Source organism: Mercurialis annua, linkage group LG3 (genome assembly GCF_937616625.2).
Source record: "Mercurialis annua linkage group LG3, ddMerAnnu1.2, whole genome shotgun sequence".
Taxonomy (NCBI): Eukaryota; Viridiplantae; Streptophyta; class Magnoliopsida; order Malpighiales; family Euphorbiaceae; genus Mercurialis; species Mercurialis annua.
The window spans coordinates 74,027,765-74,051,891 of NC_065572.1; the positions used below are offsets into that span (position 1 = coordinate 74,027,765).

Consider the following 24,127-nt stretch of genomic DNA (forward strand, 5'->3'; position numbering starts at 1 on the left):
GATTAATTTAGTTAATTTACAGTTATTTCAAATAAAGAAAACAAACTATTTCAGTTCATTTGATTTTAATTAAATCAGTCGACTTTTGTACTTAACCGGCAGTGTATTCGCTCTTAAATCTAGTATAGTAAACACGTCTTTTTTTTTATCGGATCCCATTTCCAATTACAGCAAAGTAAAAATATTTTCTTTTCTTGAAATTTTGTATATATACTTTCTATGTTCTTTTATACTTTTATACCCATCATCATGAAAATAATTTTATGTAATACCTTGTTATATTATGTATTTATCTTATTAGATAGAGTTAAATTATTAATAGTAAAAAAAATGTTGATATACATGACATCTTTTCACATTTTTTGCTGATATTTTTTTGTGGGTAACATAATAGTGCACGAGTTACTCGAAAGCGCACATTTGAGCTGAATGGAATATGGGGCAAAAACAAAAGTAAGTGAGCATGCCCACTGTTTCTCAAGTAAGATTTGCAGCCACATAAATTCACACACTTTGTAAAAAAAACTAGTGACTGCTCATTCAACTTTGATAAAAATTTGCGTTAAGATAATTAAGTATGAGTTAATCGATCGTGACGTTTAAATTTAGGAACTATAATAGCCCTTTAATAGAAACTCAATTCATTGTTGTTCATAATTTCATATATAAAAAATAATGATCATTCAGTGCACACTATAATCATTCATCTCATCACTATATATATGTAGTGGTTGAATTTCATCTATGATCACACTACCATAAATAATTTTCGCAAAGTCACCACTCTCTCACCTTTTTTTTCTTTATCTAGGCATAGTACATCACCTATCTTCAAAGCAAAATCTTTAATTCTCATAATTTCATTTCATTACGACATTTTTAACTCCAAATTCTCCACTCTGTCTGAAACCTTCCATGGCTTCTCTACATGTTCATCTCCCAACTGTTTATCCCAATTTCTTGCCCACATATACCCTAAATAAATCTATAACTTTCTTTGCAAGCAAGCTCTTATTACCAAATCCTAGAAATATTCTTATCAAAATGTTATTCATCGTCTCTTTCGAGTTTAACTCCGCATATGGACGAAACCCTAATTATTTCGCAAGAAGATGATAAGCCTTTAAGTGAAATTTGGAAGGAAATCCAAGGCTGTAATGACTGGGAAGGATTATTGGACACCATGAACTCACATCTTCGTAAAGAAATCATTCGATACGGAGAATTCGCTCAAGCGTGCTACGATTCTTTCGATTTTGATCCTCACTCCAAGTATTGTGGAACATCCAAGTATCAAGGACCTCATTTCTTCGAGAAACTTGGCATGCACGGCATTGGTTATCAAATAAGTAGGTTTTTATACGCTACTTCAAATATTAACCTTCCAAATTTCTTCCAAAAATCTAAACTAACCAGTGTATGGAGTACGCATGCAAATTGGATGGGGTACGTAGCTGTCACCACCGACGAGGCGGAGATTAAACGGTTAGGCCGCCGCGATATAGTCATAGCATGGAGAGGAACCGTCACGTATCTCGAATGGATACACGATCTTAAAGACATTCTCTGCTCACCTAACTTCATCAACGACCCATCCATCAAAATTGAATCAGGGTTTCATGACTTGTACACCAAGAAAGAAGATTCATGCAAGTACTGCACATTTTCAGCTCGCGAACAAGTTTTAGCCGAAATTAAAAGACTCATTGATTATTACAGAGATGAAGAACTGAGTATTACAATCACAGGACACAGCTTAGGAGCAGCTTTGGCTATATTAAGCGCTTATGATATTGCAGAGATGAAACTGAATTTCATGGAGGATCAAAAAACTGAAATCCCCATCACAGTCTACTCATTCTCAAGCCCTAGAGTTGGAAATCTCAAATTTAAAGAGAGATGCGATGAACTTAACGTTAAGGTACTAAGAATAACAAATGTTCATGACAAAGTTCCGACAGTACCCGGAATTTTCGCAAATGAGAAGTTTCAGTATCAAAAATATGTGGAGGAGACAATGTGTTTTCCTTGGAGCTATGCACATGTCGGAGTGGAGCTTGCGTTGGATCATCGTCAGAGTCCATTTCTTAAGGCGACGAATAATCTTGGAAATGCTCATAATCTTGAGCTCCATTTACACTTAGTGGATGGCTATCATGGCAAAGGGAGACCATTTTGTTTGGCGACGAAGAGAGATATTGCTCTTGTTAATAAGAGTTGTGACTTGTTGAGAGGTGAGTACGGTGTGCCGCCGCATTGGCGGCAAGATGAGAATAAAGGGATGGTGAGGGATGGTGATGGACGGTGGGTGGTGCCGGAGAGGCCATTAGTGGAAGCGCATCCGGAGGATACGGCGCACCACCTTGAACAAGTGCTGAAGAATAATGCTGCAAATTCCTGTCAAGATTAGGACTTGAATTGGTGTGGTAATCACTAACAAAACTGAGTGAAATGTCTATTTAGTGTTGTGATCATATGAAAATATAATGAGTAAATTACTATGAGGCCCCCATATTTGTCATAATTTACAATTTAGTCCTTATTTGAAAACCAAATAATATGGTCTTTCACTTTTATTCTCATCAACAGTTTAGTCCTTCTGTCCATTTTTGGTGTTAGTCAAACGGAGTCAACGGAATTAGGGGTAAATTAATTTCAAACGTGAAGGACGAAATCGTTGATAAAAAAGTGAGGGGCGAAATCGATAAAAAAACAAAAGTGGGGGACCATATAATTTTGTTGACTCGGTTGACTAACGTCAAAAATGGACGGATCGACAGAAATAAAAATGAGAGACCATATTGTTGAATTTTAAACATGAGGGATTAAAGTGTGAATTATGATAAATATAAAAGAATCTAATAGTAATTTGCTCGAAAATAATTAAATTAAACCATTCCTTGTTGTGCAAAAGTTGTGAACTTGTAGGGCTAATTAGAAGTTTTAGTCCTAAACTTTTACTTTATGATTTAATTTGTCTTTAAAATTTGAATTCGTGTATAATTATATTAAATTTTTATTTCTATTTCAGATGGTGATGGATCAATATTTTCCAATTTGATATAGTATTCATCCGAGTGACCAAAAAATTAATTTTTATTTAAGAGATGACAATTGAATGAAACATAATTATCTAATATGGTGTTATAAATTCAAATCTTTTTATTTTTGAAATATATATATCCAAATTTTTGTTATAAATTCAAATCTTTTTTTTTTGAAATATATATATCCAATTTTTTTTTAAAAAAATAAGTTTATTTAATTTGGTCAATTCGTTGAAAATTTATCCAATTTCTCAAAATTGGTATATAAATAAATTGATATATTGTTATATCAATTTAAATTAGTATTTTTGAATCATGTGATATTCTCAATTGGTAACTTTTTTCTTTCCAATTTTTTCAAAAACCAAGACAATATTCAACACGTAGGGAGGATTAAATCAATTTTGTTAAATTTGATAGATTTTTAATAAATTGATCAAATTATAATAAATTTATAACTTTTAAAAAATTCGCATAATTTTTAAAAAAAAAATTAAACTTGCATAACAAGATACTTTGGAAACATACCTGAGACATACTCATGAGGACAAGGGAAACTTAATTATTTTGAGATAAAATTCATATTTTCAATTAGATAATTTATAAGTGCTGAGCAACATATTTATTAAAGTCTCGAATTTAATATTTACCAACACTCCTTTCTCTGGTGATAAATGAAATTTGACCCAGATATATCAATATGGTCCACCAAGCACATAAACCTTAGTTTGCTGAATATCCCAGCTTCAGTTTTGTGAAGTGCCAACAATATTGGACCTATAATTTTCACTTTGAAGGCATGAATACATGGGCACTGAGAGTACTGGAGCACTATTGTTTCTGTCTTGTCAATTTTATGGGTTATTTTATTAAATTTTAAGAAAAATGTGAATATGAATGTAAAAATTATTTGAAATAATTCTTTAGGTTTGATTGAAAATAATTGTATGAAAACAAATAACTTTTTAATAATAAGGTGAGATGTGTGAACAAAACATAATGTCAATGAGCTGAATAACGGGTTTGTACTGCTCCTAAAGTACAAAGTAGAGATGAGTCGTTATTATTCAATGGTACTATTGAGTAAATATTAAAAGTTAAAAAAGATAAGATAGCATTTTTAAATTAATTATTTTAAAAATCGGATACTGGCACTCGAGTCGGAGGCGGGTTTTCGAGTCTGAATTCATGCATAATCCAGTCAGTTGATAATGAACATGAGAGGACAACTAATCTTTAGTGTTGTGTATTAATTAATTAATCCTTAAATTTTTACTATAACAATAATTTAAACCCTCCATGTATTTAATGTATTGAAATATTAATATTATGATGAATAAATTTATATAAAAAAATATTAAATAGAAGCTGATTGTAATTAGTTCAATATTGATTAAAAATTTATATAATTTTTATTTAATTATAAAAAATATTTTCTTTTAAAAAATTTAAGGATTGAGTTGAACTGATTTAGAGTTTGAGAGGGTAAAAATTCTTAAAGAAAAAGTTTGAGGGCTTATCTACATGTTTTGTCTATAAATTTTCATGTATGATAAATAGGTCGACAACATATCATCACTAGCACACATCAATTTTTTTTATTTATGTTTATAATTATAAAATTTAAGTGTTTTGATATATTACTAATATTATAGGTTTTAAAATAAAATGTATTTCAAAACTTAATTAATATAATTTTAATTAATATAATTTCAAAAATTATGGCTATGTGAGGAATTACTATGTAAATAATATTTGTAATCTCAAAATATCATTTACAAAATTTAACTATATTATGTAATAAAATTTTAAAAAATAGTAATTTACATTTAAACAGTTAAATAATTTAATATAATCAAAAACTTGTTAAAATTCATAAATTTAATTTAATGATACATCTTTTATCCAAACATTAAGCTTAAAAAATTACAAAATTATTCAATTACACCGCGTGTAAGGCATTGAAGTAGTTATAAACAAAAACTAAGCTTTCATAGGTGAAATCTAATTTATCGAATTGATACTCAACAAATTCATCAATTTGTCCAATAAACGTATGAAATTAGTACAACTCAGGGTGCCAATTTGATACAAAGTAAACTAAACTGAAACTAGAAACAAAAGTTTTTGGTACCATAAGGGCTAATAACCCTCATATCTGCTGGTGCAATGTTATGCAAACTAACTAGTAAGTAGTTACTATGGGGCTTCAGGCTTCAGCACTGGGTCTTCGAATCCGTCCGGTGGTGGTCCTGGAAAGAACCAGTATATATTCTGCGGTGGTTGCTGCCGGAATGGCTGGTCATTCTGCGGAGGTTGCAAGGGCTGGTCATTCTGCAAAGGTTGCTGCTGGAGTGGCTGGCTACAGCCTGCACTCTGCTGATACTGATACGGATTCTGCTGATGCTGATACGGACTCTGTTGATAATCATTGTCACCAGATGGGAGTAGTACGTTGTTTGCCGGACGAAATTCAGCGTGGATTTGAGGTTCAAGGCCGCCGGGATCATTATCATCACCAATAATCTCATGATCATCGCCTATCTCTTCAGCTCCAGGATCATTAAGTTTCCTAGATGTCTTATAAATTCGACATAATACTATATCATCCAACTGCCAAGAAACCAATAAGAAACAGTTAAATTTTGAACATCAACAAAAACATGGCAGACCTACACAGAACATAAACCATCCCATTAAAATAAATGTTTACCCTCATATTAGATTCTTCAGCGTCAGGATTGATTTCTGGCATTCGAAGCGAGTTTTTGACCACCAATTCATGCATCTTCCAATGAGTTTTCACACAATTTGGTTGTTTTCCAATGTAGAAATCAAGAACCCTCTTACTTCCAATTATAACACCCTTATGCTCTACAGGTTTCTCGGCTGAGGCGGATTTCCAGAACCCGCCGTCAGCAAGTCTATTGATATTCGCTCCTTCCGGGCACAGCTTGTCCCTTGGAGTGAAAAAGTACCAATCTGTCTCTCCGTAATGCACATATGTAGCTAACAAACAGAGCATATAATTTATCAACTACATTATTTGAATCACATTGGCAATTTAAACAAAGATTAAAGAATCTGCAAGAACTTCAAGATTTAATTTATAAAAATAGACAATTTAAAGGAAATTAAAAGAAAAGAACCTGCAGGAACTTCAATTCAATTTATAAAGATCAATCAATCACATTGACAATTTAAAGAACTTCAAGATTGAATTTATAAAGACCAAACATAATTACAATGACAATTTAAAGAACTTGCAAGAACTTCAAGATTGAATTTATAAAGATCAATCATAATTACATTGACAGTATAAAGAACTTGCAAGAACTTCAAGATTGAAGTTTTAAAGATCAAACATTATCATGATAATTTAAAGAACTTCAAGATTTAACTTTTAAAGATCAGTCATAATTACATTGACAGTTTAAAGAACTTGCAAGAACTTCAAGATTGAAGTTATAAAGATCAAACACAATCACATTGACGATTTAAAAAAACTAACTTCAAGATTTAACTTTTAAAGATCAGTCATAATCAAGTTAAAAATTTAAAGAAAAGAAAAGAACCTGCAAGAACTTTAGGATGGAATTTATAAAGATCAACATTCATGATTTTGCATGGAGGCAAAGGTTGATTGTAAACTTTCTTTAGCAGATATTCAGCAATGAGCTCGCCATCAGTAGGGCAAAATCTGTAACCAGGTGGGAAAATTTTAAAGAATTTCCATTCTTGAGCAGTAAGACGAGGCAAATTAGATTGAATCGGTGGGTTGGGTCGTTGATTTTGATTGTTAGACATTGTCTCTTGAGAACTAGTAGTTGATAACGAAGACGAGAGAATAATTTTCAGTGCTGTATATTAAGAGAAATTCTTAGGTAGACTCGGTCTACCACGTCATCCGTAGACCTAAGCTATCACATTATGACATGTCATTAAAATGATGGCAATCTTGTAATATTACTATTCAAAGGTGTAAATAAGTAAAAAACAAATTTATAAAATTGACATCATTTTAATAACGTGTCATAATGTGATAGCTTAGTCTATGGATAACGTGGTAAACCGAGTCTACATAAGAATTTCTCGTATATTAAACGATCAGATGGTTCTAATTATAATCTCTGTTTTGTATTATTTTTTAGTTAACAATATAAATCAAACCGTTATCTTTACCGTTGAAAGAAAAACCTATATTTCATGACAAGCCTATATTGCATAAATATGCCAATGAAGATGTATTAATTTCTGGGTGCTTGGATTATAATTTTAATAATCCTTCTTATTAATTTAAATGGATTAATTAGTATTTTTTAAGTTAAAAATAGGGCTTAATACATCATTTGACCCCTAAACTATACACTTTTATTCTCTGAGACTCTTAAACTAATTTGATATTCTATTGGACCTGTTAACTTTATTTTTTGTTCTATTTAACCCGTCAACTGCAACTTTTTTGCCGATCTAACCTTTTTCCTCCAACGTGGCAAAAACGCGTGTTTTCAAACGCTTTGAAGCGCGTGAAGGATAATTAAAAAGCATAAATTGTTCTATTGAACACACGAACTACACTATTTTGTTCTATTTGACCCCTGAATTTATTTTATTTTCCTATTACACCTTCAAACTTTTAATTTTTACCCATTTAACCTTCTCCAAAATACAATTATTTAATTTTTATCCATTTAATCTTCTAGAAAAATAAAATAATATTGAAATTTAGTCAAATAATTACATAATATAACTTCTTGTACATGTAAATATTTGTTTACATTTCAATAATGATAAATGAAGTTTGTCTGTTTTTAACGATATTATAAAATATATAAATTTACTATACTGTGATAATGTTAAAAAAAGACTATTTTTTTTAAATATTATAATTTTTAGCGTGTTTCACGAATTTCCAATTTTAATACGCCAGCTTTTAATTTTTTGCAATTTCAAACTTTCAAATCAATTCTGAATTTTTAAAATTTGTGTTAAAATTACGCTAAATTTCATGATTTTTAAAGCCTTAGATGATTTTTTCAAATAATATGTAAAGTACATCACTTTTTATTTTAAATTAAAAAAATATTTAGGCTTAATATATTTTTTGACCCATAAACCTTACCCTTTTATTCCCTATAACCTCTAAACTATTTTAGTGTTCCATTGAACCTCTTAACTATTTTTTTTATTCTATTTAACCCCATGTCAGAAAAGCCATGTCAGCAATTTTATCCACGTCATCGCGCGTGGTTTGCACATTCCGTGTGAGGGGTTAAACAGAACCAAAAAAAGAGTTAAGAGATCCAAAAGAACACGAAATTATTTTAGAGGTCGCAGAGAATAAAATGGTATAGTTTAGGGGTCAAATTATGTATTAAGCCTTAAAAATAGTATAAATTGATGTAATTGCGAATGGGAATAATTGGCACAGGCACGAAGCCGCAAGCCGGAAATGTGTTTGTGGCATCATTCGAGTAGTCATATATCTCTGGATTTAATTTAAAAATATGAATTTAAAGAGGGAAAGAGCAGCCAAATCTATTTCTTTTATTATACTGCTTAAAGAGTAAAAAATTATAAAAAATTTAGGCAAATCTAAAGAAAATATTCATATTCGTTCATTGCAAAATATTTCCAAATTCCGATATATGCAGTACCAAATAGCTGTCAAGAAGCACAAGTCGGAAAATACAATATGTATCTAGCCATGTCTTTATTTTTTCAAACAAATTCGAATTCGCTATAGTTACTCTTGTGATCGATACTTCAACGACTTCATTAATTAATTATTCTTAAACGAGTCATGAAGATTATAACAAACATACATATTGGAATGAGAATGAGATCAGATTAATCAAGAGTGCTAATTCGTAAAGAATCATCGAACCGGCCCAACGAACAACTGAGGCTAAATGCATTTTATGGATAGACAACAAACGACTGGAATCATTTAACTAAGGGGCCGTTTGTTTTAAGGTTGGGAATGGGAATCAGAATGGGAATCGGAATGAGAAGGAATGGAAATGGGAATGATTGTTTTCATTTTTTTTTTTTTGTTCAAAGTGTAGGAATGGGAATGGTTGATCTTTAAAACTTTAAGTATATTTCAAACTAACTTTTTTTTATTTTAAGTATATTTTTTAAACTAATTTTAAGTGTAGGAATGGGAATGGTTCAAACTAATTTTTTTTTATTTTAAGTATATTTTTTAAATTTTAAAACTAATTTTTTTAATAATTATATATTTATTATTTATTATTAAAATATTTTGTTAAATTTTGATTCCCATTTCTAAAAGTTCAATCCTATAGGGTAAGGTGGGAATGGGTGATGCCCATTGAAGGGGTAATCACATTTTCATTTTCTAGTGTATTTTAACAAAACAAATACAAACAATAGGAATCATTCTCATTCCCATTCTCATTCCCCCTTTTTTTGGCGAACCAAACGGCACCTAAAAATTTAGTCTAAGATTACCGATAAAAAGGTATTACTTAAGTTAATTTTATGATTATTCATGGCAGGCCTATATTGCATAGCCACTAAAGATGTATCTCAAGGTTCTTCGTTAATCTTTCTGATTATCTGGATTGATCGGTGACTGTTTAAGTTAAAAAAAAAAATACGTGTGTGGCATAATTTGATTGGTCATGCAGTAAAACATGTAAATTACGGATGATTTGCTATCACAAAAAATGGGCCTTGTTTTCTTATGGGAGGGCCTGAAATCATATTGCTAGATTGTGTCTCTTATTTTTTTTCTAAAAATGAACAAATCAAAGCTATAGTTATTAGAGAAAATAACAAGAAAACTAACAAAAAGGCTTTTATTTTCACGCAGTACAATTTTTGATAAATCTGTTTTCATTAATACCATTTTATTTTCATAATCACAAGCTTTCTTCATTTATTTTCACTACTACCACTTTCTTCTCAAGTTTACACACGTGTCCAGTCAAATCACCCATGTAACACTTTTCTTCTTCTCCTTCATGTGGTAAACAGAGGAAAACCCTAGGTTAGTAAAATAAAACATAAAACTTCCAAATTTCAGTTAATTCTTCATTAAATCATCAAAATAATCAAGTCTTGATTTTTAATTCTTTATCAGTAGTCTCAAACTATCAATCGGTGAGTAGTCAACGGCAGGTTCAAATCAATCGAGGATTCACGAAGCAATTACAGTTTTCGTCAATAGATTCTTGAAGAATTCGAAGATTATGTAAGGATTATTGATTATTCTTTTGTCATTGAATGGATTTAGCTTTGATTGAAGTTTTTGGATTTGTGTTTAATCTTTTAATTAGTTGTTGTGAATAAGGAACAATTCGATGTTGTTGAGTTTCTGGGTTTATGTTTGATCTTCAGGATTTGATTTTGGTTGAAATCAAATAATGAATTGATTTAGCTTGGATTGAAGTTTTTGGGTTTATGTTTGATTTTTTAATTAGTTGTTGTAAATAATAAAGAATTCTGTTTTGTTTTGTTTTATCTGAATTAGTCAATTTTTTTAGAAATTATGCGATGTAAATTCGTACAAATTGATGGGTTACTCAATGTCTTTAGTGGTATGTATGGATAATGAATGTCTTTAGTGGTATGTATGGATGAATGAATGATGAATTGAGTTGTACCTGTTTGTGAAAATTACTGAACCATTATAGAGCACTTTTGCTATTAGACTTTGAACTCGGTAGGTGTACCTATGAATTTCAATGGCCTAATTTTGTTGCTACTTGTTTTTTTTATTCAAATGATACCGGAAGATAGAAGAAATGACACTTTACAAGCAAAAAAGGTCACAGTGAAGCTCACAACTTGTTTTACTTACTCTTCACTTTAGATTGGTTATAAAATTAAATTTATTTTTTAGCTTCATTTTACTTTTATTTGTAATTTTTATTCGGTTAAATGAGTATAATATCTCTATTGTTATATTTCTGCAAGATGAATCAATTTTATTTTATTTTTCAAAATCTTATAAATCAAGACCGACGTTAGAAAATTGTTAATAGAGTGGATACATCTCTGATACATTTGTGATACATTTGCGGTACATTTTCGATACATCTCTAATTTTATTTTTAATGAATTGAGTATAAATATTTAATCTTTGAATGTTAGATAGTGCATTTTTGGATATGTTATTGATGCTGAGGTTATTTTCTAGTGTTTATTGAATTCTAATCGATCATATTTAATTGTAATTTGAATATATTTTTGATACACAATTTATATATAATAGATACATATTTGATACATTAAATGAATTAACTGACTAGATTGGTTCGTTTTTATATTGAGAAAAACGTATAAACATATATGTAATAATACTAATTAAAATAAATTTTTCTAGTGCTTATTGATTTCTAATCGACTATATTTAATTGCAATTTGAATATATTTTTAATACATCTCTAATACACAATTTATACATGATAGATACATATTTGATACATTAATTGAATTAACTGACTAATTCGATCGATTCGTTTTTATATATAAAAAAGCTTATAATTAGTATTATTATATTTATTATTTTTATATATATTTGATCGGTTTGTTTCCATGATTTGACTGGAAGCCCAAGGTGGAAGAAAGGAAAAAAAGAGTATAAGTGCAAAATATTCGATAAATATTTGATACTCCGATATATATTTAATGCATATCGGATACATACGTGATACATTTTCGATACATAATAATACGTGATATTTATAAAAAAAAATATTAAACATGATACATAATTCGATTGGTTCGTTTTTATATTTTAAAAAGCTTATAAACATATATGTAATAATATTAATTAAAACGAACTAATTATTTCATTTTAATTAGTATTATTATATTTATTGTTTTGTTTATATTCGATCGGTTTGATTTCATGGTTTGACCGGAAGCCCAAGGTGGAAGAAAGGAAAAAAATGAGTAGAAATACAAAATATTCGATAAATATTTGGTACATATCGGATACATATGTGATACATATCCGATACATAATTTATACATATTTAAAAAGACTATTGTCAAATTACGTTGAAAATTGAAAAATTATCAAACATATAATTTAATATATCGCCGATACATATATGATACATATTTAATACATCGCTGATACATTTCTGTTTTGTCAAGTTCTATAGTTTCAAGGACTGCCATCGTTGGAGTATTATTTACAGCGTGAATACATATCTGATATATTCAAATAAATCATCGTCAAATTCTATAAAATATATATATATATATATATATATATATATATATATATATATATATAAACATGATACACATTTTTTTAAATGTATTTAATAGATACATCGCTGATACATAATTTATACACGATAGATATATTTTTAAATGTATTTAAATAGATACATGATTGATACATTTTTACTAAATTTATACATTTTTATTAAATTTACACACTATGTATTTTTTACATATATTTGTTTGATACATCATTGATACATAATTATTTATTGTAGTTAATTAAACTAACTTTCTAATTTTTGTAAATATTACTTTGAATAATTTTGTGGATTTTTTTATATTTATAAATATGTAGGAATAATAAAATACGATATATAATCAAAATATATTTTTAAAAGATAAATAAAAAACTGTCAATTTTATTTTTTTGGAGAATGTATCAATGATATCTCGGAGATGTATCGGAGATGTATCAGAGATGTATCAGATGATATTACAAAACTGTGTGTATAGTTTGTTGATGCTTGCGTGCTATTGGCTGACGCGCTATGACGCGCGCTGACGCGCTCTGACACGCCAATCACATGTGCTAGCTGTTTTTATTCCTTTTTATTAAGATAATGTCATATTTGCCATGTGTCACCTTTTTAATGGAATGGTGTTTGTTGTAAACTTTTGTGCTTTTGTGGTAGGAATGATAAGTAATAGTATTAGGTGACAATGTATGAAATGTTGAGCTATTTTTGTGGTATTTTTGTGATATTCTCATTCGTACCAAATTACTATATATCTAGTTTAATTTTTTTAATAAATTATTTAGAAAGTATATTAATTTCATTTAAAAAATATAAATTTTATTTTAAAATTTTAAATTTTTTTAAATTTTATACAACTATTGATTCCATTTCTAGAAAAAGCCGGTACTAAATTATCGAATTTGAAGCATTTTTTAAAAATTAACTAGTAAACATAATACACATAAAATATATTTTTGATATAATATTAGATTAATAGTGCTGGTGTGCTATATTATAAAGTTAATTCTAATTTATTAAAAAAAAAATTACCATAACGTCTATAAATAAAAATCAACATGTTCTCGTCAACATGAAAATGGGAGTTAATAGATGCCGATCGGACTAGGGGGTGTGCATTCAATATTTTAGTTCGATTACATAGTAAAGAAATCAAAATCTATTGGTTTTTGGAAAAATAAAAATCGGACCAAATTAAAATAGTAAATCTCAATCAGCTTGGTTTGATTTTTTTTTACCAAAATACAACTTTAAGCGATATTAATTTTATGAATTAAAATATAAACTAAATTGTAAAATATAATGTTAACCATTAGAACAGAAAAAAGATTATTACTAAATTTTTTTTTTAAAAAAAAGAATCTTACATATACTTTTAATAAAAAAATCAAAATTTGGGAAAATATAAATTAGACAAACGGAATTAAGCTATTTCACCAATGAGTTATAGCTCAAAATAATATAAATGTTGGACAACAAATTGTCAGGTCGTAAGTACAAATTCTTCCGAAAGCACTTCCACCTCTTCAAATTATTACAAAAAATTAAGCTATTTTAATTTAGTTTAATTTGATTTTCCGACCGCCAAATTCTCTTATAGTCTCACCCTATTTTGCCAGCCCAATAATGCATAAGCGTAATTGAGTAATGTAAAGATGCAATATAGGTAGGTACTATGTTTGTACTTGAATAACTTTGCATAATTTGATTTGATCCTAATAATTCCATGTAAGAAAAATGTGAAACAGAAGGACATTCATAAAAAAACAAACAGTGGAATGAACATTCTGAAATAATACTGGCTTGGAGCTTCAATCAAAGCTGGTTCAGGTTGGGTCCAAACTTGACGGTCCACTCGACAGATTAAACTACCAATGAAGTACTATAATTTGACCTTTGACTTCCAAACTTCTTGGAAGCAACACCAAACATCAATCACTGTCGTCTGGACCTTGCGGTCTAATTTTTCTTTATTAAAATTCGATTACAATTATAATATGGATATATTTAAAAAAAAATAGAATTCCTTAATTAAGAGTAAATTATAAGTAAACAGTTATATACCAATGAGCTATCGTGGGTTCGATTCCTCCCACGAGCACTTTTCCCTCCCAAAATATTAAAAAAAATAAACAGTTATTAATAATATTAATTTATATTCTTTTAATTTTGATTTAAAATACCAACAAACCACCCAAAATATGAATCTATATCTATATACTTATATAATTGAGAGGACCAACGGAGCTCTCTCATTAATTCTCACAAAATAGAATTTTCTCATTAATTCTCACCAAATAGAATTTTCTCATTAATTCTCACCAAATAGAGCAATCTTATGAGTTCCCTCCTTTTTTAAACTACCTCTTTTAATACTCCATCATTTATTTTGTTTAAACTACTATCCATTATCCATATAGAATAACAATTCTACATAAACTAAAATATTGAGAATGTCCAACTAAGTTAAATATTAATCGTTTATTAGCTTTTACAGTTGTTCGTAATTACACTTACATGAAAAGCATTATTTAAAGTAAGTTTATATTCTTTTGTTTTGATGAGTTTATAAGAACGTTGCTATGTCTATGACATTCCAAATCTCCATGACATACTGCTCCATCAAATAATCTATTCCAATCAATATTATAAATTCAATATACATATATATACAATTCGTATTACCCCTTTAAATGTATATGAGAATATAAATATATTAATTTTATAAAAGTAAAGTAAAATAAATAATTTGTAGAGATTAAAAAATTTACATAAATTAGAATTCAATAAAAATAAAACTAATAGTTAATAAAAAGTTAGAAATCATTAAATAAATAGTATATAAAAATAAAACTCACGGTAAGTACTCTATATAAAAATAGAACCTTATTTTTAGGCTTAAATGCATAAAAAAATCACCAACTTTCGCGTGTTTTTGGTATTTGACACAAACGTTTGATTTTGGCATATAAATACACGAACTTTCAATATTTTGCATATATGACCAAATTTCCGTTTTAGATGAAAAACAATGCCGTTTTAGGTATAAAACGTTGCCGTTTAGGTCAAAAATGGTACCGTTTTATGTCGAAAACGGTGCCCGCGTTATATATGCAAAAAATTGATAGTTCGTGTATTTATATGCTAAAAGTAAAAGTTCGTGTCAAATACCAAAAATACGCGAAAGTTGATTTGGAGCAATTAAGCCTTATTTTTATGTTAAAATCTATCAAACATTCGCTAATAATACACTTTTTAGTAGATTTTGACATACGGTGATATAAATTTATTTTTAATTTTTTACTCCTTAACAATTGCTTTGAAATTATGTTTAGTTATTAATTATTTTAATTGTATTCAACTGTTAAGTCTAAGAAAGGTAAAAAAATAAGTTTTAAAAAGTACTAAAAAAAATTAAGTGAGACTTATAGTGGGATTATATAAAAATAACATTGAAATTTCGTAAATGGGACAATAAAAATATTTTCCTAATTTTTAATTAATGTAAATACAATTTTAATAAGACATTACTAATTGCAAATAAATTATTATCTAATCAGTTGATCCAAACTTTAAATTATATAAAGACTTTGAATATCACATTCCTATAAAAGTTCATACACAGTATTTTAAAAAGTCAATATAATATCATATTAAAATATAAATGAGCAAAACAAGAAATATCATATATTTATTATTGAAACTTACCAATTTTTCTTTCGCATGAAATATAGTTTAAAACTTTATATTCCATAATATCTATATAAAAAGTAAAATACAAAAAAATTAAAGAGGAAGAAGGAAAAAAAATCATGACAAAATAACAAAAATCATTATAGATATAATGACAGAAAATAAGGCTGAATTTTATAAAATATAAAAAAACATTATAAATATTTAATATTTTAAAATAGTTAATTATTATAATAAATTTTCATTTTATTTACTTTTATTAGTTTGCAGATTACGAATTTATTTTGACATTTTTAGTATTAAAATATTTTCAATAATATTTATTTATATCCATTCCGCGCAAATGCGCGGGTGTACGACTAGTACTTATATAATTGAGAGGACCAACGGAGCCTTCTCATTCATTCTCACCAAATAGAGCTTTTTTATAGTCTCCATTTTTTATAAACCACTTATTTTAATTTTATTATTTTTACTAAATTTTTAATTTGTATTTATCTAAAATATTTGATTTTATTGTTATGTAAATTCTTTTATAGTTATTCGTTGAATATTTTTTTTTGATAAGTTTCAAATTTATATTCAACTAAGATATCTAATTCTATTAATATACAAACTCTTGTATGGTTTCTATCTATAAATAATTTCAATTTTTTATAATTTGATTATTCTAATTTGTCTCTGCAAGTGAATGGTTTTGAGAGGTATGTATATTTCTTCCACTACAAAAGCCATATGCTATTGATACAGAGACTTTGGCTATTAAAATGCAGACTTATACTACTCTGATAGAAGAAAACTTCAGATAATAATTATTGGTAACCTTCTTTTTTGGATTTTCTAAAATTTAAAAATTTCTACCATTTTTTTGTGTAACTTGATTGAATTCTATAATTTTAATTTGTTATTTTATTATTACTTAGTACTTTTTTAAGTTGTCTAATAATTATAAATTTATACTAAATTTTATTTAAATTTCAAAAAAACACAAAAATTTAGATCACTGATCATTGCTTTAAATTTATTATAATCTTTGCTTTTATATTTTAATATGTTATGTACATATTGATTATTGAGACACCATAAACTATGAAATAATAATATTGATTTGTCTTTCTAAATTTCTAATAATTGAGAGGACCAACATAACTCTTTTATTGATTCTTACCAAATAACATTTTCTCATGAATTTTCACTTTTTTAAACTATTTATTATATTTTTATTTTTTTAATTAAAATTTCAACTCATTTAAACTGTTCATTTTTATCTATTTGAACTACTACTAATCTGTATAACCATAAACTACTTATCTTTTCACTTTAAACAATTACTTCTGTTATTTAGTTTTATTAATAGTTTTAAATATTTATGCGGAGAACAGAAGATTGCAGCTTTTAATTATTTATAGTTATTTGCAATTTATCTTATAAATTCTCAAACTTATCCCTACATGTGTGTTAATATGATATTTCTAACTTAATAAATAATATGAATTAATTTTTATATTAATAAATAAAATAGCCAAAGTTTATGCGAAAAAAATCAAATTCCAACACAATAAATTTTTCACTTTATCTAATTTATTTATTGTAATATTATTTTTTAATTCCTCATAATTTTTTAACACAGTACCATAGATATTAAATATTTTTAATTTTTTAATTCCTCATATTTCAAATTTCATTTATTGTAAGTTACGATCGAAGAATTTTATAAACATAAAAAAAATTTCCATATATATTAATACTTTGAAGTAATTAATTACTAAATTATTTTTGGGTTAATTGCAAATTAGTACACAAACTTTACCCTAATTTGCAATTACAACACGAACTTTGAAACTTGGCAATTTAATACACCAACTTTCATAATTTTGGCAAATTAGTACACCGACCAATCATACAACAACACGTGGCTTTATATGACAATGTCCACGTTAGTGTTTTTTCAGTTCGGTGTATCAATTCGCCAAAAAATGAAAATTGGTGTGCCAATTTGCCAAGTTTTAAAGTTTGTGTTGTAATTGCAAATTAGGGTAAAGTTTGTGTATTAATTTGCAATTATCCCATTATTTTTTTGTTTTTATTATCATAGATTATAAATTATTAATTTTTGCCATTATTTATAGATCTGACACATATTGATTTGATTTCGCGCAAATGCGCGGGATTACGACTAGTACAAAATAAATCGGGACATATTGTGCACATCCACAAGTTAGATTGCTTTAGGATTTCAACAAAGTTAATATAATTAAGTTGATGTACCAAAATATTCATATTTTTCGTTTTACCATCAAATTAAGCTTTATTAATAGAAATATAAAATAAAAACACTCCATAAGAAATCTGGAGCGCTTTCAGACCAGAATCAACATCCTGCCGAAGAAGTAGCTCTAATTAAGGCATGAGCAGCCACATTCGCAGAATGATTCTTGGTTTTTATAAAATTTTTGTACCAGATTCAACATTTTTAATGCATAGTTTAACTTTTAAATTATACTTTTTTTATTTTTTGATCTCTATAAAGTTTTTCCGTTTTTATTGAATCTTAAAACTTTTGATTTTATTTTATTTAATCCTGAACATTCATTTTTTTTTGTCTTTTTTATCCAGCGTGACAAAACACGTGTATTTAAACGCTTTGAAGCACGTGAAAATAACTTAAATGTATAATTTGACCCTCAAACTATACTATTTTATTTTATTTAACTCTTTAACTATTTTTTATTTTCTATTGCGCATCTAAACTTTTGATTTTTTTATCTATTGAACCTCCTCGAAATTACAATTATTTAATTTTTAACCATATTGTGCTTAGCATTCAAATGCTTAGAAGCATGTAAAATGACTTTATATACAATGACATAGAATTTTTGAAAAAATTCATTTTAAATTTTGATAATATTTTTGTAAATTATTGACGACGATAGAAATAAAAAAATAGTTGAAATAAAGAAAAAATATTTAAAGTTAATCAAGAATTACATTATATTACTATTTGTACATTTTTTTTTACATTTCAACAACAAAAATAGGAGTTTGTTATTTTTTAATTATAATTATAAAGTTTAAATTTTTTTTTGTGCACCCTCATTTATTTTTTAAATAGTTTTGAAAACCATTAGGAACAAAAAATGTAAACCAAAAAGAAGAAAATAGTTTACTAATTATAAAAGGATAACAATGTCCAAATTTTAAAAATTGCTATGGCCGTACCAAAATTTTCTCTGCAAATATCGCCGCCCTTTCTAAAATTGTCAGGATTAGTATATTTTGATATATTCAGAATTTTTTATAATTATTTTTAAATTTAACTCTAAATTATTACATGCAAAATTAGTTTAAATAATTAAAAAAAATTCTGAATATTTAAACTAAATTAATCCCGACGATTTTAAAAGATTGCTATAACCGATAAAATTCATAAAAGTTTATTATTAAAATAAAATTAGCCTTTTATTTTAACAGAATATAGTGAATAACTGAAAAAGAAAATATAACTGAAACAAATAGCTAGACGGTGACAACGGTGATGGTGGCAGCCACCTACTGCAAAGTGTACTAAAATCAGCCTAACTCTGCCTCCTTCCAATTCTTCTCTTCACGCTTTCCTTAGAACGTGTTCTCGTGCTCCCTTCCAAATTTTCTCAACTACATATCTACTACTAGTGAACTAATATTATTATTTGCCAATGTGGGTCCAGGCTAGCCTGAATGGTTAAACCGTCTCTAAGTGCATCGAGAGATTGTGAGTTCGAACCACGCCTCGGTGACTAACAACTAACATGAGACTCTAAAAGTCGATTTCCACCTTTAATAAAAAAAAACTAATATTATTATTTCATCGTCCACAAAAGAAATATGAATTTATTTGACTTGTACAATATTATAATGTTTAGGGCGACATATTTAGTAGCCAAAAAATTCCTTTATAGTCATTTTATCCTATTAATGAAGTCGTTTACATTTTCCGACAAAAAAAATCTAAAATTATATGCCTTTTATAATATTAAATGATTAACGTATTCATTCTTTTAATGTGTTTTTATTTTTTAGTTACCCTAATGATTTATTTAATTGGAAAATTAAATGCGAGGAGAGCGTGGTCGCCAAATACTAGGAAAGCGGTGGTGGAGACAGCGACAAAAGAGGCTTTGAATTAACCTCAACACTTTTAGCAACGACAAAAACAGACGGAAATTTCGTTCTCTACTTAAAAACAGCAAACCTACACACTACTTTCCATCAACCAAAATCAAAACACAAACCACCACCGCCTCGCCGCCAAACGATGGCCATCTCCGCCTGTTTCTTCACCTCCTCTCTCCCAACCTCCAATCCCAAACTCAATCTCCACCGCCCATCTATCACCTCCTCACCTCTCCACCTCCGTCTCTCCCTCCCCTCCATTTCGCCGCTCTCTCTCCGCCACCTCCACCAACACAGCCCTCTTCTCCCTTTATTCATTCCTTCAGCCACCGGCGGAGATGACACTGGCGGCTTCAACAACAATCCACCTTCCGGCGGCGGCGGAGGTAACAACGACGACAATCACAGCAATGGTGGTGATAGTGACAATGCAGGTGATAAAAACAGAAATGAGGCGATGGTGGTGCTATTAGAGGCTCAACGGTCATTAGAGAGCTTGCCTAAGGATTTAGCGGCGGCGATTCAGGCTGGTAGAATTCCCGGGGCGGTGGTTTCGAGGTTTTTGGAGTTAGAGAAGTCTGGTTTCTTGCGGTGGTTGCTTCAGTTTGGTGGTTTTAAGGAGCGGTTGTTGGCTGATGATCTGTTTCTGGCCAAGATTGGGATCGAGTGCGGCGTCGGTATCTTCACTAAGGTAATAAAATGTTTCCTATTTTAGAAATAATTTCAGAGTGATACTTTTTATTTTTGTTGCTTAATCAGTTAATTTGAAATTTCAATTAATTAACGAAAATTTGGAATCTTTTTTAAATTTATAAAATTTAACTTTTTGAAATTATTTGTTTCTACATTGTTTGAAAATTCAGTCTAGCATCAGAATTTTTTACTTTTTTTTGGTTGTCATTGTTTCAGACTGCTGCAGAATATGATCGTCGCAGAGAGAATTTTTTCAAGGAGCTGGAAATTGTTTTTGCAGATGTGGTACGACTTTTATCACCAAGATTTTAGATTTGTGCCTTGTCAAGATTTCTTCTTTTATCTTATAGTTTTTGCAAGCAGAATACAACCATGTCTGTCTGATTATGTCCAATGGCGGACTAGGTAGCACAAACACTTTATTCAATCAATGTTCCCGTTTCGGAAACATGCCGGACATTTGACGTTTCGAACACGGAACTTTTTTTTTTTTACATAGGAAACCTTAAAATAACACTGTTTCTCTGCATCCGAGTCTCCTGTTTCCCCGTTTCCGTGTCCGTGCTACCTAGATGGCGGATCTCCATTGGCCCCAAAATAATTGAAATTTTTTAACCCCTCCAAAATATGTATATATTATAATAGTATTAATATCATATATACTGGTATTATAAGTGACTTAATTATCTAACTCTCAATTAACATGTGTAAATATATATGATCTATTTGACTTTTATGTATTTAAAAAACAAACAAACTTGTAAGATTAAATTTTTTATTTAGAAAAGCCAAATTGAATCTTTCATTTCAACTTAAAGATTTCGTGTTGACCCATATTCAGGAGATTGCTAAATTTTTTGATTCAGACTCTATCATTGATGACTTAAAGTCTTTAAAAATGCTTAAGAGTTAATTTATAAATGAGGTAGTTTGTATAAATAAGCTGTGCATATTTTTCTTTTATTTGGACTTAATCGATGTTTTAGAGGATTATTTTGCTTTTTACTTGATCAAACTTTAATCTTATAGGCATTTAATGGCCCCTACAGAACAGAACCAAGACCCGTCATTCTATTTAATGAATTATTTTCCTTCTCAATTGGATTTTCTTCCCTCTCAGGTGATGGCCATTATTGCAGATTTCATGCTTGTTTATCTTCCTGCTCCAACAGTATCTCTCAGACTACCTCTTGCAGGCACTGCAGGACCTATTGCAAAATTCTTCTTCAATTGCCCTGATAATGCATTCCAGGTTATTACTCTGCTCATAAATTTATCTATGTGTTATATATACGGATGATCCAATAATGAATGTTTTCAATTTCTGTTTTCAAATCTACTGTAGGTTGCACTTTCCGGAACTTCCTATTCATTGGTACAAAGATTAGGCGCAATAGCGGTAAGGATTGGTTTCTGCTACACAGGATAAATGCTATTCTTTCTGTATCATGTCTAGAATAGTAAAATGTTAACATTGAAAAATCAAGAAAACCCCTTTTATTTGTTTATATTTTATATTTAAATATAAAGAAATTTAATTTCGCCTTATTATTATTATTTCCCTTTTTTGTTTTAACCTATTTCATTGTTTAATGCAGCGTAATGGAGCGAAACTTTTTGCCGTCGGCACCACCTCATCAATGGTAAGTTGTTATTGCTAAGGAAGGGACTCAATTAGATGTGGGCTATTTGTGCTACTTTGTATGTGTGCATCTCTTTCCTTTTGCGACCTTAAGTCGTGTTTATGAGAATTCCTTCTGAATCATTGAGAAGGGAATCAACTCAATTTTAATATGTTTGCTACTAAAGTTGTCACATAGTTTCCTCGGGGCACATTAGTGTGCCTGAAATTTATCCGGATAAGATACATCTTCCCAACTTTAGTTATTCTTGCCGGTAAGTGGCATAACTTTTTAAATGATTTTGTGTTGCTAAGAGGCTAAGAGCCTGTAATGACTTAAATATAGAACGTATGTCTTTTCATTATGTTACTGCTTTTTCAACTGTAATATTTGTTCAATCATTTATCGTACTTGTTTAATAATTAGAGGCTAATAGCCTGTAATGACTTAAAACATAGAACATATGTCCGATCATTATGTTACTGCTTTTTCAATTGTAATATTTGTTCAATCTTTTATCGTGCTTGTTTATAATAAGGCCTTTTTTTTAATTTACGATTTGTTTAAATGCTGTTAATTTTGACCCTGTAATCATTTGATGCAATGTAGGTCGGCACGGCAGTAACAAATGCATTGATCAATGCACGGAAAGCAGTTGATAAGTCTTCTGCTGGTGAAGTTGAAAATGTTCCTATATTATCCACCAGTGTTGCCTATGGTGTCTATATGGCAGTATCTAGTAATCTCAGGTATCGTATTGAGATTTTCTATTGTTCATGCTTCATGCATATATAGATTTACATTTCCTTGTACTTAATTTTGATGATGACATCCCATTATAGCACCAATAATAATATGGAAACGGCATGAGATCCTATGCCCTGCTTTGCTGTAACAAATTCTCTCCCCCTTATTTTTCCCTAACATGAGGGCTGAGGGTGAACAATGAAATTCTAGAAAGTTTAATCCTTAATTATTATTTTTGTTGCCAAGGCATGTGCGATAATTCTCGTTGATGTTTCGTGGCGTTTGAATTTCTTACTCATAACCTATTTTGAATAGGTATCAAGTACTGGCTGGTGTAGTTGAACAGCGGATTTTGGAACCTCTACTGCACCAGCACAAGTTCTTGCTTAGCGCAATTTGTTTTGCTGTTCGAACTGGCAATACATACTTGGGTTCATTGTTGTAAGATTTTATACTTCTGAAAATTTTGAACTTTATATTTTTCTATCCGTTGATTCTCACATTTACCGTCAACTTCAACAGGTGGGTGGATTATGCACGTCTGATAGGAATTCAGAAGGCTCAAGAGGAACACAAGGAATTGGCTTGATTTAGAACCAGTCTGAGAAATATTTATTTGCTTGTTAAAGAAAAATGAAGTAGGTATATCAGGTGAATTTGGTGAGCTTTCGGGTCAGAATACGGGTTCTTTCTTTCCAATATGGGTGTTTTTAAAAAAAATTAATACAGCGGAATTAGTCGATAAAGCTGAGATTTTGTAGTCTGTTTTCTTTCTTCTCATTCTACAGTGTAATAACCAGATTTTTAGACAATATTAGCGATAAAATTTGAGTGTTCAAAAGTATTTGTAGCTCCAAATTTTAACAATATGATGTATATTCTATTTTTCTTTTCCATTTTTATCTTCATGAAGTACTTCTGTAAACTT

At 29.0% G+C, this 24,127-nt stretch overlaps 3 protein-coding genes across 3 annotated transcripts; 2 read left to right on the forward strand and 1 right to left on the reverse strand.

Moving 5' to 3' along the window:
* The first annotated feature begins 766 nt into the window (after positions 1-766).
* Positions 767-2,833, forward strand: LOC126673515 (phospholipase A1-Igamma3, chloroplastic). The gene is given in 4 exon segments (XM_050367685.2): positions 767-1,038; positions 1,040-1,864; positions 1,866-1,921; positions 2,035-2,833. Coding segments are annotated over 4 exon segments (1,380 nt in total). The 5' UTR covers positions 767-915; the 3' UTR covers positions 2,411-2,833.
* Positions 2,834-5,064: 2,231 nt separating this feature from the next.
* Positions 5,065-6,958, reverse strand: LOC126673512 (NAC domain-containing protein 2-like). Its single transcript, XM_050367682.2, has 3 exons — positions 6,623-6,958; positions 5,761-6,056; positions 5,065-5,660 (listed from the first exon to the last, which is right to left on the reverse strand). The coding sequence occupies exons 1-3, from the start codon at positions 6,852-6,854 to the stop codon at positions 5,247-5,249; spliced, it is 942 nt and encodes a 313-aa protein (XP_050223639.1). The 5' UTR covers positions 6,855-6,958; the 3' UTR covers positions 5,065-5,246.
* Positions 6,959-20,114: 13,156 nt separating this feature from the next.
* LOC126675389 (protein RETICULATA-RELATED 4, chloroplastic-like) lies at positions 20,115-24,095 on the forward strand. Its single transcript, XM_050370028.1, has 8 exons — positions 20,115-20,828; positions 21,047-21,115; positions 21,951-22,082; positions 22,176-22,229; positions 22,429-22,473; positions 23,062-23,201; positions 23,515-23,640; positions 23,722-24,095. Exons 1-8 carry the CDS (start codon positions 20,280-20,282, stop codon positions 23,786-23,788), a joined length of 1,182 nt encoding a protein of 393 aa, XP_050225985.1. The 5' UTR covers positions 20,115-20,279; the 3' UTR covers positions 23,789-24,095.
* The last annotated feature ends 32 nt before the right edge of the window (positions 24,096-24,127 follow it).